General features: G+C 51.8%; 4 protein-coding genes across 4 annotated transcripts; 2 read left to right on the plus strand and 2 right to left on the minus strand.

Annotated features, from left to right (window-relative positions):
* Positions 1–41: 41 nt before the first annotated feature.
* Positions 42–811, plus strand: EJ05DRAFT_471831 (uncharacterized protein). Its single transcript, XM_033743045.1, has one exon. It carries the CDS (start codon positions 136–138, stop codon positions 688–690), a length of 555 nt encoding a protein of 184 aa, XP_033605320.1. The 5' UTR covers positions 42–135; the 3' UTR covers positions 691–811.
* Positions 812–1,850: 1,039 nt separating this feature from the next.
* Positions 1,851–2,659, plus strand: EJ05DRAFT_471832 (uncharacterized protein). The gene has a single exon (XM_033743046.1). It carries the CDS (start codon positions 2,035–2,037, stop codon positions 2,563–2,565), a length of 531 nt encoding a protein of 176 aa, XP_033605321.1. The 5' UTR covers positions 1,851–2,034; the 3' UTR covers positions 2,566–2,659.
* Positions 2,660–3,264: 605 nt separating this feature from the next.
* Positions 3,265–8,127, minus strand: EJ05DRAFT_433248 (phospholipid-translocating P-type ATPase; the record flags this gene model as incomplete). The annotated part of the gene is made up of 3 exons (XM_033741599.1): positions 3,265–4,221; positions 4,282–6,304; positions 6,359–8,127. 3 exons carry the CDS (start codon positions 8,125–8,127, stop codon positions 3,265–3,267), a joined length of 4,749 nt encoding a protein of 1,582 aa, XP_033605322.1.
* A 1,374-nt stretch (positions 8,128–9,501) lies between these two features.
* EJ05DRAFT_530043 (uncharacterized protein) lies at positions 9,502–11,139 on the minus strand (the record flags this gene model as incomplete). Its single annotated transcript, XM_033748947.1, has 6 exons — positions 9,502–9,619; positions 9,658–9,870; positions 9,943–10,618; positions 10,696–10,834; positions 10,895–10,974; positions 11,073–11,139. The coding sequence occupies 6 exons, from the start codon at positions 11,137–11,139 to the stop codon at positions 9,502–9,504; spliced, it is 1,293 nt and encodes a 430-aa protein (XP_033605323.1).
* Between the last annotated feature and the right edge of the window lie 1,285 nt (positions 11,140–12,424).

Genomic DNA, 12,424 nt, shown 5'->3' on the forward strand with positions numbered 1-12,424 from the left:
CATCGACGAGTGGGGATTGATGGAGAATCAATCAACCAAGACGATCAAAAGATCCCTTGATTACCTCCATTCAGAACAGTACAGTACCTAACTCCACAAACTGACCGAGTAACGACAACATCACCACCGACTACCATGAAGCTTCACACGTCCATCCTGCTTCTAGCCGCGAGCACGCTCAGCACCGCCCTCGCAATCGAGGCACGCGCAGCCCAAGATGTGCTGAACGACATCTCGCAGATCAAGACGCAAACCGCGACCGTCCAGCGCGACATTGACGCATTCCAAGGCGGGCCCGCGAGCGCCGTGCAGGCCCTCCAAATCAAGACTGACTCCGACACCCTCCAGAAGACGATCCAAAAGGGCTCGACAGACGCACGCAACTCTGCCTCCTTCACCGACAACGAATCTGCCGCGATTGCCAATGCCGTGACGGGACTCCAGACGAGTATCTTCAAGGTCTTGAACTCTCTAGTTGCGAAGAAGGCAGGGTTCGAGACAGCGATCTTTGGATCCAGCGCGGTGCCGATTGTGCATGATACGCTCGTGGGCTTGAGGGCTGATACGGGGTATTTTGGGGGCAACGTGACTCAGAAGCTGACTCCGCAGATTGCGAAGTTGAGCCCCTTGATCGTGTCGAACATCGATTTTCACTTTGTGAGGGCTGTAGATGCGTTTTCTTCGGGTTAGGGCGGGAGAACATCTGAATGAGACAGAAGTAAAATACGAAGATGTTACGAGGTCTGACTGCTTTTTTCACGATGGATGATGAGATAGTAATCATAACGTGTTCGAGCAAACTCGTGTTGGCCAATACTTTGCCATCTGCTACTATAAATGTGTTCATACTGTTGGAATTGGCAATGTGAACAGTCACACCTGCTACTTACAGGAACGCCTATATAAACTGGCGACTCAACAACTCTTTCTAATGCATCCTTCCATACCACTACATCACATTCACACCGAATGCTGGTTCTTTTTAAATACAGTTCATAGGGATATCGACAATTACGTGAATCAATTTACATCGTCAGAATACATGATATCAGCCATGCACTCTGTGTACAGCCAAGGAGACCGACTACAAGGTCCCTCGGAGAAAGGTCGCACACATGCTCGTAGTCCGCAGCGATCCTTTCGCGAGAATGACAGTACGACTCACTGCGCAAATTATTACGAAAAAGGATCTACATCGGGCAGTCCCCAGTCCGAAGCAACTATACTGTGCCTAACCAGCAGCAGTATCACGAGCACGCTTGAAGCCCCCCCCAATCAACGTCTTTCTTGCCAAGTCAGATCAAGTCTGGCACAGCGGAGCGTTCACACTCGGCTCAGGCTCTCGAGGCGCTAACGTGGAACTTAAAATGCAACGTTGTCAAGAGACACTTTTGTTATGGCCAATGGGACTGGACTTGAAAGGCTCCGGTGCAGTGCGGTCCTGGCTAGATAGCAGTAAGCTTATTTTAGCGTTACCCCAGACTTTCTTGCTACTACGGATCGTCAGCGTGTGGGGAAGTTTGGGGGATATTGGGGGGCATTCTTGATTTCCCTGTGGATGTTGCTTGTAAGTGCGACGCCTTAAATCTCAACAGATGCTGGCGTGGGTTGTTATGTCTGTATGCCCAAGGCCAGCATTCGAGAATGACGATGTTCGGATATCGAGACGAGCAAGAACTGCTTCTGCCAAATGATGATTACGGTCATTTAGCTCTGTCCTCTTTCAGAATGCCGATCTCAAGGCTGCGGTGCAGTAGCACGTCGATCACTGTCACCATCCCTGCTGAATCGCCGCAGATCTTCGCTGAATAGGAGTGCCCCAAGTGCCGTCTTCAGTACAACACCGAGGCGATCAAAGTCGCAATTGAGTCTCCACGATCAGACCAAAGCATGTGGAGCCAAACTGACAGGATATAAAACGGGTCTGACAACCGCATCCAACTCGAATCTTCCCCAGCAAGCACAACGAGAACATCCCCACCCCAAAAGCACAGACATATCTCATCTCTCTCTCAAGAAAGACAGAAAAAAAAAATGCAATTTTCCTCGCTCTTCACCGTCTTCCTCGCCGGCGTCGCCCTCGCGGCCCCGGCCTCGACCACAGCAAACAAGAAGCGCGACCTCGCCACCATCACCGCCGCCTTCACCGACATCCAGAACAAAGTCGGCTCGCTCGACACCGCCGTCAAGGCCTACCAAGCCGACCTCACAGACGTGTACAACGCGTCCCAGGACGTCCTCGCCTCCGTCGACAGCGGCAACACCAAGGTAGCCGCCACCTCGCCCGTCACGCTGTCCGAGGCGCTCAAGGTCGCCAACCAGGCCGACGCGCTGACAAAGGTCATCAACACGGCCGTCGACGACGCGCTGGCCAAGAAATCCGCGTTTGACGCGTCCGATGCCTCCTCTACCGTCGCCGAGGTCTTGAATGACTTCAAGGCTTCCGCTACCAAGTTTGGCGCCACGGTCAAGTCCAAGGTGCCTGCTAATGCGCAGTCTATTGCCCAGGGCAAGATCGATAACATCATCAAGGCTATTCAGCGGGGTATTGATGGCTTTGCTTAGAGTGCTTGAGGCCGTGTGGGGAAGCTTGAAGTGCGCCGGTTGCGCTTGCCCCTTGCCCTTGGTGTGTGTGTGTGTGTGTGTGTGTGTGTGTGTGTTGGGGGTGGGTAGCAATTCTTGTATATAGCGCAAAGTAATGTTGGTAGTAACGTCAAACAAAGAAGTAAAACTTGAAAATCCATCACGTGTCTTGTGTGTCTTTGTCATTTATCATCCCTTGCTCGTGACTTGGCTGTCTCGTTTACCAAGACGTCAATGATAGGCCAAGTAGGCCCCCTAGATATCCTTCATCAAGCTAAATTCTAAGGCAACGTACCCCTTTAAAAGACGCACGAACACAAAGTTGAGATAGGCTCGAGGGGCATGCATCCATCCGGATATCCGGATTAGAAGGATATCCATGCCGAGTCCGTGCCGAGAGTAATTAACAAAAACAAAGAGTGCTTCCCTCCCTCCGTCCATCCATCCATCAATCCCTCCTCGCTTGCTGTAATATATGACCTCCCCCTCTCTCTGCCTCTCCCACAGTCACTTGCAACACCATAGAAAAAAGTCTTTGCACGGAAAATGATATTCGTATACAACAAGCAAGCCACACTACAAGCCTTTCATATGCCTGCCGTAGCAGGTCACCGTCCACCCAGTATTTACACCCGAACCAAGCTCACAACATGCACTGTATACAGGCTCTGCCCCAATTTCTTATCCCCTCCTCACACTCCCAAACCCCCTCTTCAGCATCTCCTGCACCTCCTCATGCCGTCTCGGCCTCACACCCTCGGCCTGCTGGGTGCTCGGCTGTATCTGCGCCTCGTCCGCGGTCCTCGTCCTCAGCAGCTCCTGCATCTCGCGCTCCTGCTCCTCCATGGCCTTCTGCTCTTCTTCGATCTTCCGGGCACGCTTCACAGCCTCGCCGTCCTGGCCCTCCAGGGCGTAGCCCCAGCTTGCTTGCAGTATGTTCGCGCTCGCTTCCTCGAGGCGGCGCTTGATGGCGGGATTCTGTTCGAGGGCCTGGAAGGTGTCGACGTCGTCGGGGAAGTAGGCTTTCCGTGCGGCGCTCACGGCGATCTCGAAGAGCGTGCAGGCCGCGATGATGAGTAGGAGGATTGTCCACCATAGCAAGCTGCGGCCGAAGCGATCGAAGAAGGCGCCTTTGACCTTGTATATGATGTTGTTGTGGTAAGTGCCAGCCAGAATGATGTTCCAGAGGAACCAACCGCCGACACTACAGAATGCACTGATAGCTGGCATGTACGTCTTGTGATGCGTCTCGAGCAGTTGGAGTTTTATCGTGATCAAGATTACGACAGACGAAAACGTTAGTTGGCCCATGGCGAAAAGCGTGCTGTCGCGACTGAAATCAACTTCGCCGTAGAGACCCCACATTGTCCACCAAACGACCATGGCTTCGGCCACACCCATGAACATCCAGCCGAGGTAAAGCTTGAAATTGAAGCCACCGTTGCGTTGGCCCTTCGTGTACAGCTCAGGAACAGCAAGAAGGGTTGACGCGGCGAGATCTTTCTCGAATATGCCGATAAAGATGACAGGGAGAGAGGTGAAGAGGGTGTTGAACATGGAAAGCGACCACGATTCGTAGAGGGAGGTGCCAGTGTAGCCGGCATAACGTTGGTAGAGGGCTTGAGTCATGTAGAACAGCTTTGTCATGTTAGCCGTTGTATATAAGCAGGAAGGAGAAGGAAGGGAGACAGTGCATACCATTTCTTTCCAGAACGTCGCGACCGTGTACTTGCAAGTGCGGATGTAGTTCCACCGGCCGTGACACAGTAGAAGCTTTACAAGAAAGCGAAACTGTCCGATGCTGTAGTCGCTGACTCGAGCTGCTTGGAGACCTTCCTTGCCAGCAATGCCAATGCCGACATGTGCTTCTTGAATCATGGCAATATCATTCGCTCCATCTCCAATGGCCAGTGTGATACTCTTCTTTACCCGTTTTCGAATAGCTTTGACCAAAAGGGCCTTCTGAGACGGTGACGCACGACAACAAATTACGCTATCAACAAGGATAGCCAAATCGAAGAACAGCGCTGAGAGTGGCGGAGAAGTAAGAATGTATGACAAGGTCTGGCCATCCACGACGACCACCGAGTGGGCAACATGTCCACTATTGATATCGACTATGCCAGCCGCGATGTTTTGTTCAACCTCTCCAGCCTCATTGTCCAGAACTGTGACTGTTGAGTAGTCTTTGATCAGTCGGCAAGAGTGTCCGATATTGATCGCGGTCTCTCGCTTGTCGCCCGTGAGCATCCACATCTTGATGTTGGCTCTCCGAAGTTTATCGATTGCTTCTGGAACCCCCTTTTGTAGTTTGTCTTCAATAGCGGTCGCACCTGTAAGCTCTAGGTTCTGCTCAATCAGATCACCGGCCTTCTCAATCAATTCTGTTCGATCCACAAGACTAGTTGTGGCATCGAGATATATTTTCTTCCAGCCTTGATAGTCTTGCTCGTTAAGAAAGCGATGCCCATACAGCAAGGTCCGAAGACCTTCTGTTGCAAAGTCGTTGATATGTTGGAAAGTGCGTTCGAGAACAGCAGGCTCGTCAGCTACCAACGACTCCTCGACCATCTCGTCGAGATCGTCGAGTATCATGGAGCTTCGAGCGTCCGACATGGCCAGAGATTGCCTCTGAAGCTGCGTGGATGGCCGGGGCGTGTAGAATGCCTCGTCCTCGACGACATCCATATCTACATCTCTTTCTCTCTGACTCAACCAGGAATCGAGCTCGTCTCTGGGAGACTGCATTCCAATCCCGTTACCAACCGAAGACTGACGAGCGCCAGACATGCTGAAACTGGACCTGCCCATGCTGCCCATGCTCTTTCGCCCAAAAGTCCCACTGAGACGTCCAATGCTACTCTTACGATCAAACTGTTCGCTTCGTCTGGCTATGGCATGCTGTGCCTCCAGACTTTTGCGCTTCGAAGCTCTGCGTTCGACTTCTCCGACCTTTTGGTTGGCCAGACTTGATAGCCGCAGCCGTTGCATGACGAAACTGTCGGCGCCCTTGCAGAACATACAAAGACGCTGGTCAGGGAAACGCACAATAATTGACATGCGTTTGCGCTTGCTCGTAAATTCAATCACATCCAGAACCTCGTATATCTCGGTAATCTCTTCTCCACCTGGTGTTATGGGTACAATCTTTAATGTGATCGTGCCGACATCTCTGTTAATAACCATGAAACCCAGTTCCTGCGCTGCTCGCACCAAAGCAAGCTCGTCTGGCGAAGAGGCTTGAAAGTCAATCTCCCCATTGTCCTTCTTCTCAGGGAGACATGTGTGGCATAGCGCTATTGACAGCAGGAACAGTCTGGCTTTCTTCGCGAACTTGGTGTGCGGCTTGCGCTGAATGTACCGAATCAAGTCGGTGGATAACATCTCTGTTTGATGCCGTGCTGGTCTCGCGGTTGAGCGCCAGGTGACGGATCGCTGAGTCTCGTTGACGCCTTCGCGCTCTGGAGACTCGCGCTCCGGCGATTCACCTTCAAGACCATGTCGGATCATTTGACTCGACTTCCGACGCAGAGAATGAAGGCTTTTCCGAGGCTTTTCTACTTTCTCCTTCCCTTTGACGCGTTTCTTCTTCATACGCGGCCCGGCATTACCTGTATCGACTATGTCTAGGTTATGCAACCAAGCTGTCCCGGCGACACTTATCTTGCGAAATTTCATCATGTTGTCTGTGAGTGTACCTGTCTTGTCCGAGAATACATAGCTAGGTATGGATTAGTGCCTGGTGCGCTAGAAGCTTGGAGCTATGGGAACATACCTGACTTGGCCGAGCTCTTCGTTGATCGTAGATGTCCTGGCCTCACATGGTGTATCGCTTACGGGATCGTACATATCGATATCGTTGAAAAAGTACATTTGAGCAACTTTGACAATCTCCAAACTCACGTACAAGCTCAAGGGAATGAGCGTGTTGAACATGATAATGAAGCTTGCCAAGATTGGAAAAAAGGCCACGCCAGCGTTGGTCAGATACCAGGATTTGTCTTCTAGGCTGTCCCAGATTTGATACGCGACGGTATTGAAGATGGCAAGGGCAACGACGAATATGACAACCAAGAGGACAATCTTGTTGACAATTGATTGTAGTGCCGGTGCTTTGATTCGTGGGTTCTTATTGGCATTCATCCGAATTCTGCATTCTTCGCCAGTATAGATGACCATTCCGACCGCGTCTGGCGTGTTTCGCAGCACACTACCCCGATATATCACCTCGGCGCTTGTAAGTGGTGAGGTTTTCCCATTGACAGTCACCCTCCCCTCAAAGTTGTAGAGGTCAAGGTTTGGATCCTCCACGACAAATTTTGCCTGACAGTTGACGATATCGTGCGATGACTTGCAGATCTCCTGTATTGAGGCTGTAGCTTGCTTGCTTTTCAGGTTCGTCTCGCCATCCAGAGCCATGGTTTCCACATACGCGATTCCGTTTGGCCCACTTGACTGCAGAACGACCAGATCCGCCGGGGCGGCATCGTCTCGATTCAGTTTGACCACATCGCCAACCCTAATATCCTGCCACTTGGTAGATGCCCAGTGTATTGGGCCAACGTTCGGGGTCCCACTGATTTCTTCGTCAGTCGACAATCTCGTGGCCGTAGGCTGGTAGGCATGCAGGATCTTGGCATCTCGTTTGTTCTCAGCCTTGTCCAATCTATACCGACGCAGGTCATCATAGCCCTCCTTTGCAATGGACAAACTGACGAAGAACATGAGCGGTACGATAGTGGTAAAAGTCCCCGTGGTACTGAGACCGGGTATCAACTGCAAAATACTAATACAAAGAAAGTAGAAGTTGGCAAGCTTCGAGAATTGCGCGAAGAGTTGACGCGGCACAAAATTCCACGCGTTGTAACGGGTCGATCGGATATTGTTTGCGATGAAGTTCTTGTTCGTCCTTTCATCAACCAGGTTCGTTTTTCGGAATGGATCCAAGTCGATATGTCTACCGTCTTTGCTGGGTGGGATGTCGTGTATTCGGAGGACAAACTTCCTCGCGCGAGTATACACGCGCTTGAATTGTTTGTATGCGGTATTGTGGCGCGCTTTGTCCGCTATCCAAGACTCATAGTTGGGCAGTGCTGCGAGACCCAGCGTAGTCTTCTTGTCCTTCGGCTGTTCCACTTGCGGCTCGATGAAGTCGAAATCGTCTGGAGCAACGGTAGATATCGTCGTCGTAACAGACTTTTTACTTGCTCTCGAGTCCTGCCGTAAGGGTACATTTTGCGATGACTGTGAACCTGCACCTTCCTGCAATTCGATTACGGAACCATGATCCGGACTATTTATCGAGCCCTCCACATTTCTATGAAACAGGGTTCTCCGCAAGGAATAGCCACGATTGCGCGTCGCAGGCGAAACAGGAGAACGTGGCGATGGTGAACTAGACGGCGAGCGTGCGCTGAGAGTAAACGGTGACTGAACTGCTGCTTGTCCACGTACAGGGACACTGCCAATCGACGCAGCTCGCGTATTGATCGAAAGGTCTGGTGTACCTGGTCGCAGCTTTGTCGATGCAGGGTTCCTTGACATTACTTCTTGTATGGATGCGCCCCGAGGGTTGGGCGGTATGGGCTGTTCACTACGTTCGACATCGGCAGAAAAACGGACACGGTGTCCTGCCTCTGCCAGCGAGGGTCTTCGACCGTTGTCGACAGCGGTCGAGTGTGTCTCATTCCGACTCCCATCATCTGCATTACTCCGCGACACGACCGAGTGTAGTCCATCTCTCAAATCACCGTCCAAGTCTACATCGTCTCTTTCAGGCTGGGCAAAAGACCTACGCCGCAGACCATCCGAGGAACCGCCGCGGCCGCCGCCTGGAGAAGTTGGCGCAGACATTGTTGCTCTTCATTGGCCATGCGAGACATGGGAAACTTGAGTGTTGGGCTTTAAAAAGTGGAGGAGCGAGCGAGCGAGCGATCTGGTATGTGTGGTGTGCGAAGAAGACTGAGCGTAGAGAGAGAGAATGAGGTAATAGGTGGTGGAGAAGGCTGAGGCTAGTAAGTAGTACGTAGGACAGATCTCACGAGTATGTGCGCAAGCCTCATAACATCATTCTATACTTATTAGTGGTCCGGCGGCAGCGGCCCCACGACCATATCACACTCTCTGAGACTGAGGGCAATTCTGCCGACTGCGCGGCAAAATCTCTACAGACGCGAGAAAAAACTTCGGATTGATTATTGTACGCATGCAAGAATCTTTATCTGCTATGCATGCAGTGCAGTCCAAGTCTAGCAATTCACGCTCCAAGGGTCCCTTCCCCTCCCGCCCTCCGATTATGGCCGCGCCCGCAGCCTCCTCCATGTGCGGGTGCTGGGTTGCAGGTGGGGCGGCATCTGATACTGCGCCACACCTATTTTTAGCGTGCGTGCGTTCGTCCATTGGAATATGTCTGCAACCTGCCCAATTCACGTCTCGCTTTCACTTCTGACCCTTAAAAGTTCGACACCTGGAAAGAAAGCCGGTCAGTCTATTACTTTTATCTAGAAAAAAAAGTGCAATGGCTCGTGGCCTAGACTTGAGCTACGCACGACTAGAGTCTGCTTCCTCAACCCGCAAACGCTGTCATGGACAATATGGAGCGGGTAATTACTTAGCCAGGTTGTTGAGAATCCGCTTCCAAAGACGGGGGAATTGACAGGCTTTGGGCGTTAGTGGATGTTCTACTGGGAGGGCCCTTAGAATACATGCAGGAGCTATGTGTAGGCGCAGGAGCAAAATGTGGAGAGAGATGGGTTAGGTTAAAGAAGAGAAGGTTTTTTTTTTCTGTAAATGGCTATCATGAGGCTCGTGGATATTAAAATGACACGCTATGTATTTCGAACTATGAAGGGTGCGGACTACCAGGGTTACACCCGGTCGTTATGACTGACCAGACTGGCCTCATCGTCAGTCTTGATCTCAAATGCATGTTCCACTCTGATCACTCCAGCTTCCATAGATCTCCCCCGACCTAGATCGACAGGACTGTCCGGAGCGGCCGTAGTCCGCACTCCCGTCTCCCGGACCCGGACGCCGCCTTTGTGAAGAGATTCGAGTTTGTTGTCATTGCCGTACTTGAGGTAGTGACGGGAGCGATTGCTGGAACCGCCGAGGCCGGGAAATATCCTGACCAAGACCATGCGAACAGTTGGCAGGCAGGCGCAGATGATGCCAAAGGCAACTTCGATGATGGTCCACTTGATGACGTCGTAGTAATGCCACGTGACATTGAAGGAGGAAGCAAAGTGAAGGAGAGTTTTGAAACGAACGATGGACACGATGGTGACGCTGTAGGTTTGTGTGGGTCAGTATCTTGTCTGGTGGCACGCTCAGGAGTAAGAAAGGGGAGGAGAGACGTACAAACTTCCCACGCAAAACATGATACCAACGCCGATCTTCTTCTTCCAGTTGATATTGAGGGTGCGTAGTTGCCACAGTGGGATGCCCAGAATCCACAAGTCGAGCGCGATGCTCATGACGCCATGTGAGGTGGCGAGAGGAGTCGTGTTGATGCACTTGCCCTTATGCAAGCCATCCCAACCGTCCCAGAAGTGGCTGATGGGCTGACACTGGAATATGGCGGTCAGGAAGTAGGCGAGACCCCAAACTGTGCAGAACATGATGGAAGTCCAGAGTAGTCGTTGGACGCCCTGACTAGGAAATATGCGTAGGTAGAAGAAGATCAGGGAGAGCTTCTGCATCGCAATTTGGACGAAGTAGAGCCAGGTAAGGTGGTAGGAGAACTTGATGGACTTTGTGATCTGCTCTGGCTCTAGAGTCCATATATCCTTACCCATGCCATGGGCAGATGTGCCGTAGACAAGGATGACTGCGGTTGGAATAACGCTGAGGGCACCGACAATCACAGTCCAGTCATCCCATCCGAGAGGTATGCGTGCGACGAAGACTTTGAAGAAGATCCGTACGACGACGAAGACAGCAAGAAGGACTATGTGTATGTTGGTGATGACAACCAACTCCGGTGCTCTGTTGCGGATAGGGGCGCCGCATAGAGTGGCGCTTACATTCTGCGCGACTGTGCTATCCTGTCAGTGTTTGGACTCGATGACACAAAAGAGAATTTAGAGGGTGAACCCAACGGGATAGGCATACCGAGAGATTCAGGGATAGTGCACGATTGCATCACACAGGTAGACACATTCGCGTTGAATGCAGCATTTGAGCAAACACATGATAGGTCTGTCAAAGAGGGACATGTCTCGGGAGACAGGGCAGCAGCGGTACATTTCAGCTGGCAAGGAGAATTAGCCAGGGACAGACGAAGCAAGTGAAAAGACAAGGTGGTACTTACGGCACATTCAGGCGGGGTTTGCTGTGCAATGACGAGAGCAGACCACAGTGAGCATAGCAACAAGAAGAAGCGAAGACATTCTTGGAAAGTGGAGGTTAGATGTGCCAGGGAGGATTGCAGGGGAACCCCGGGACGGTCACAGGTCGTAGACAGGGAACCGCAGTTTGCTGAAGAGAACGGATAGTAGACAGGAAGCCGGGGGAGGGCGAGAAGATATGGATGATGGATGATATAGCAGGATCCATGGCGTTGTCATGCCGGCACTTAAGAACAAAGTGCGATCTAGAAGTTGATAGGGGGATTGTGTAGCAAGTAGCCAAGTCGGTCGCGGGTCGCAAGTAGCGGCAGGCCAGAGCGTGGGAATTAGGTTTAGTACAAAGGGACGGGTTGTGGCGAGGAAAGGCCAGGATCACCGTTGAACGCCGATGGTTACTCAGCTAGGTAAAGTGAACGAGGACGGAGAAATAGGAAGAGGATTTCGCTAAAGGCAAAAAGGCAGAGAGGATGAAGGGAGAATGGATGACGGATATTGGGGGAGAAGGGAAAAGTGGAGAAGATGGGGAGTTGAGAGGTTGAGCCAGTGTTTAGCCGCAGCAGAGGAGAGCACGCTGTCTGTGACTTTGTGTTGCAGATACCTGGTGGTGGCTCGTGCGCCTTTGCCAAGAACAGTTCGTCCACAACGATGGGCTCCGGGGAATCTCTCACAGGTACAGTAGAATGGAATGGGATAGACGCCACACAACACACTCACAGATACACACAGACACACACAGACACACTCCTACGCACACAGACACACTTCTAGACACTCAGACACACTCACAGATACACACAGACACACACAGACACACTCCTACGCACACAGACACACTTCTAGACACTCAGACACACTCATACACACACAGACACACCCAGACACACGGAACAACCACCCTCCAACCAATAGCCGTGGCTGCGTCTGATGCGAGACACTAAAATACGGAGTGCAAGGTTTCGACTAGAGACGCCTAGCAGCCAACGACCTCCTGCACGGGCTACAGTACCTATTACTCTACCAGTCTACCTTGGCAGGCAACGCCCAAGAAGCCCAGTCCTTCGATGTTGCCCCTATCCTTTGGTAGCTTTGATAGGTCTGTGTTGCTGGTAATAGGTGGTAAAGCAAGAAGAAGGATCCCCCACACTTGCAAAAGTCGCGTTCCTCGATGTCGGAAATAAGGGGACAGGTCAGTGCGAATTGTGGGCAACGCCAACGCCAACGCCAACGCCATGGAACCAGCGCCAACGCCGTGCAGAGAGTCGTCGTCGTCTGTGTGTGGTTCGTGTCTCACAACACCACTCTCACACGCGCGTTCGCGGATTCACAATCGCATCATGTATGCATGAAGATCAAACGTGCATCATAGAGTATATGGTAGTGTGGAGTGTGTCGTCCAAGCGAGCATCCGTGCCTGAGCGCCATGACCGGCAGTTCCCTTTGACCTCAGCTGTGCCTGCATACCTCCCGCAGACCTCATCCCTACTGATGATAAT

This window comes from Pseudovirgaria hyperparasitica (assembly GCF_010093815.1).
Source record: "Pseudovirgaria hyperparasitica strain CBS 121739 unplaced genomic scaffold EJ05scaffold_1, whole genome shotgun sequence".
In the NCBI taxonomy this organism is placed as follows: Eukaryota; Fungi; Ascomycota; class Dothideomycetes; order Acrospermales; family Acrospermaceae; genus Pseudovirgaria; species Pseudovirgaria hyperparasitica.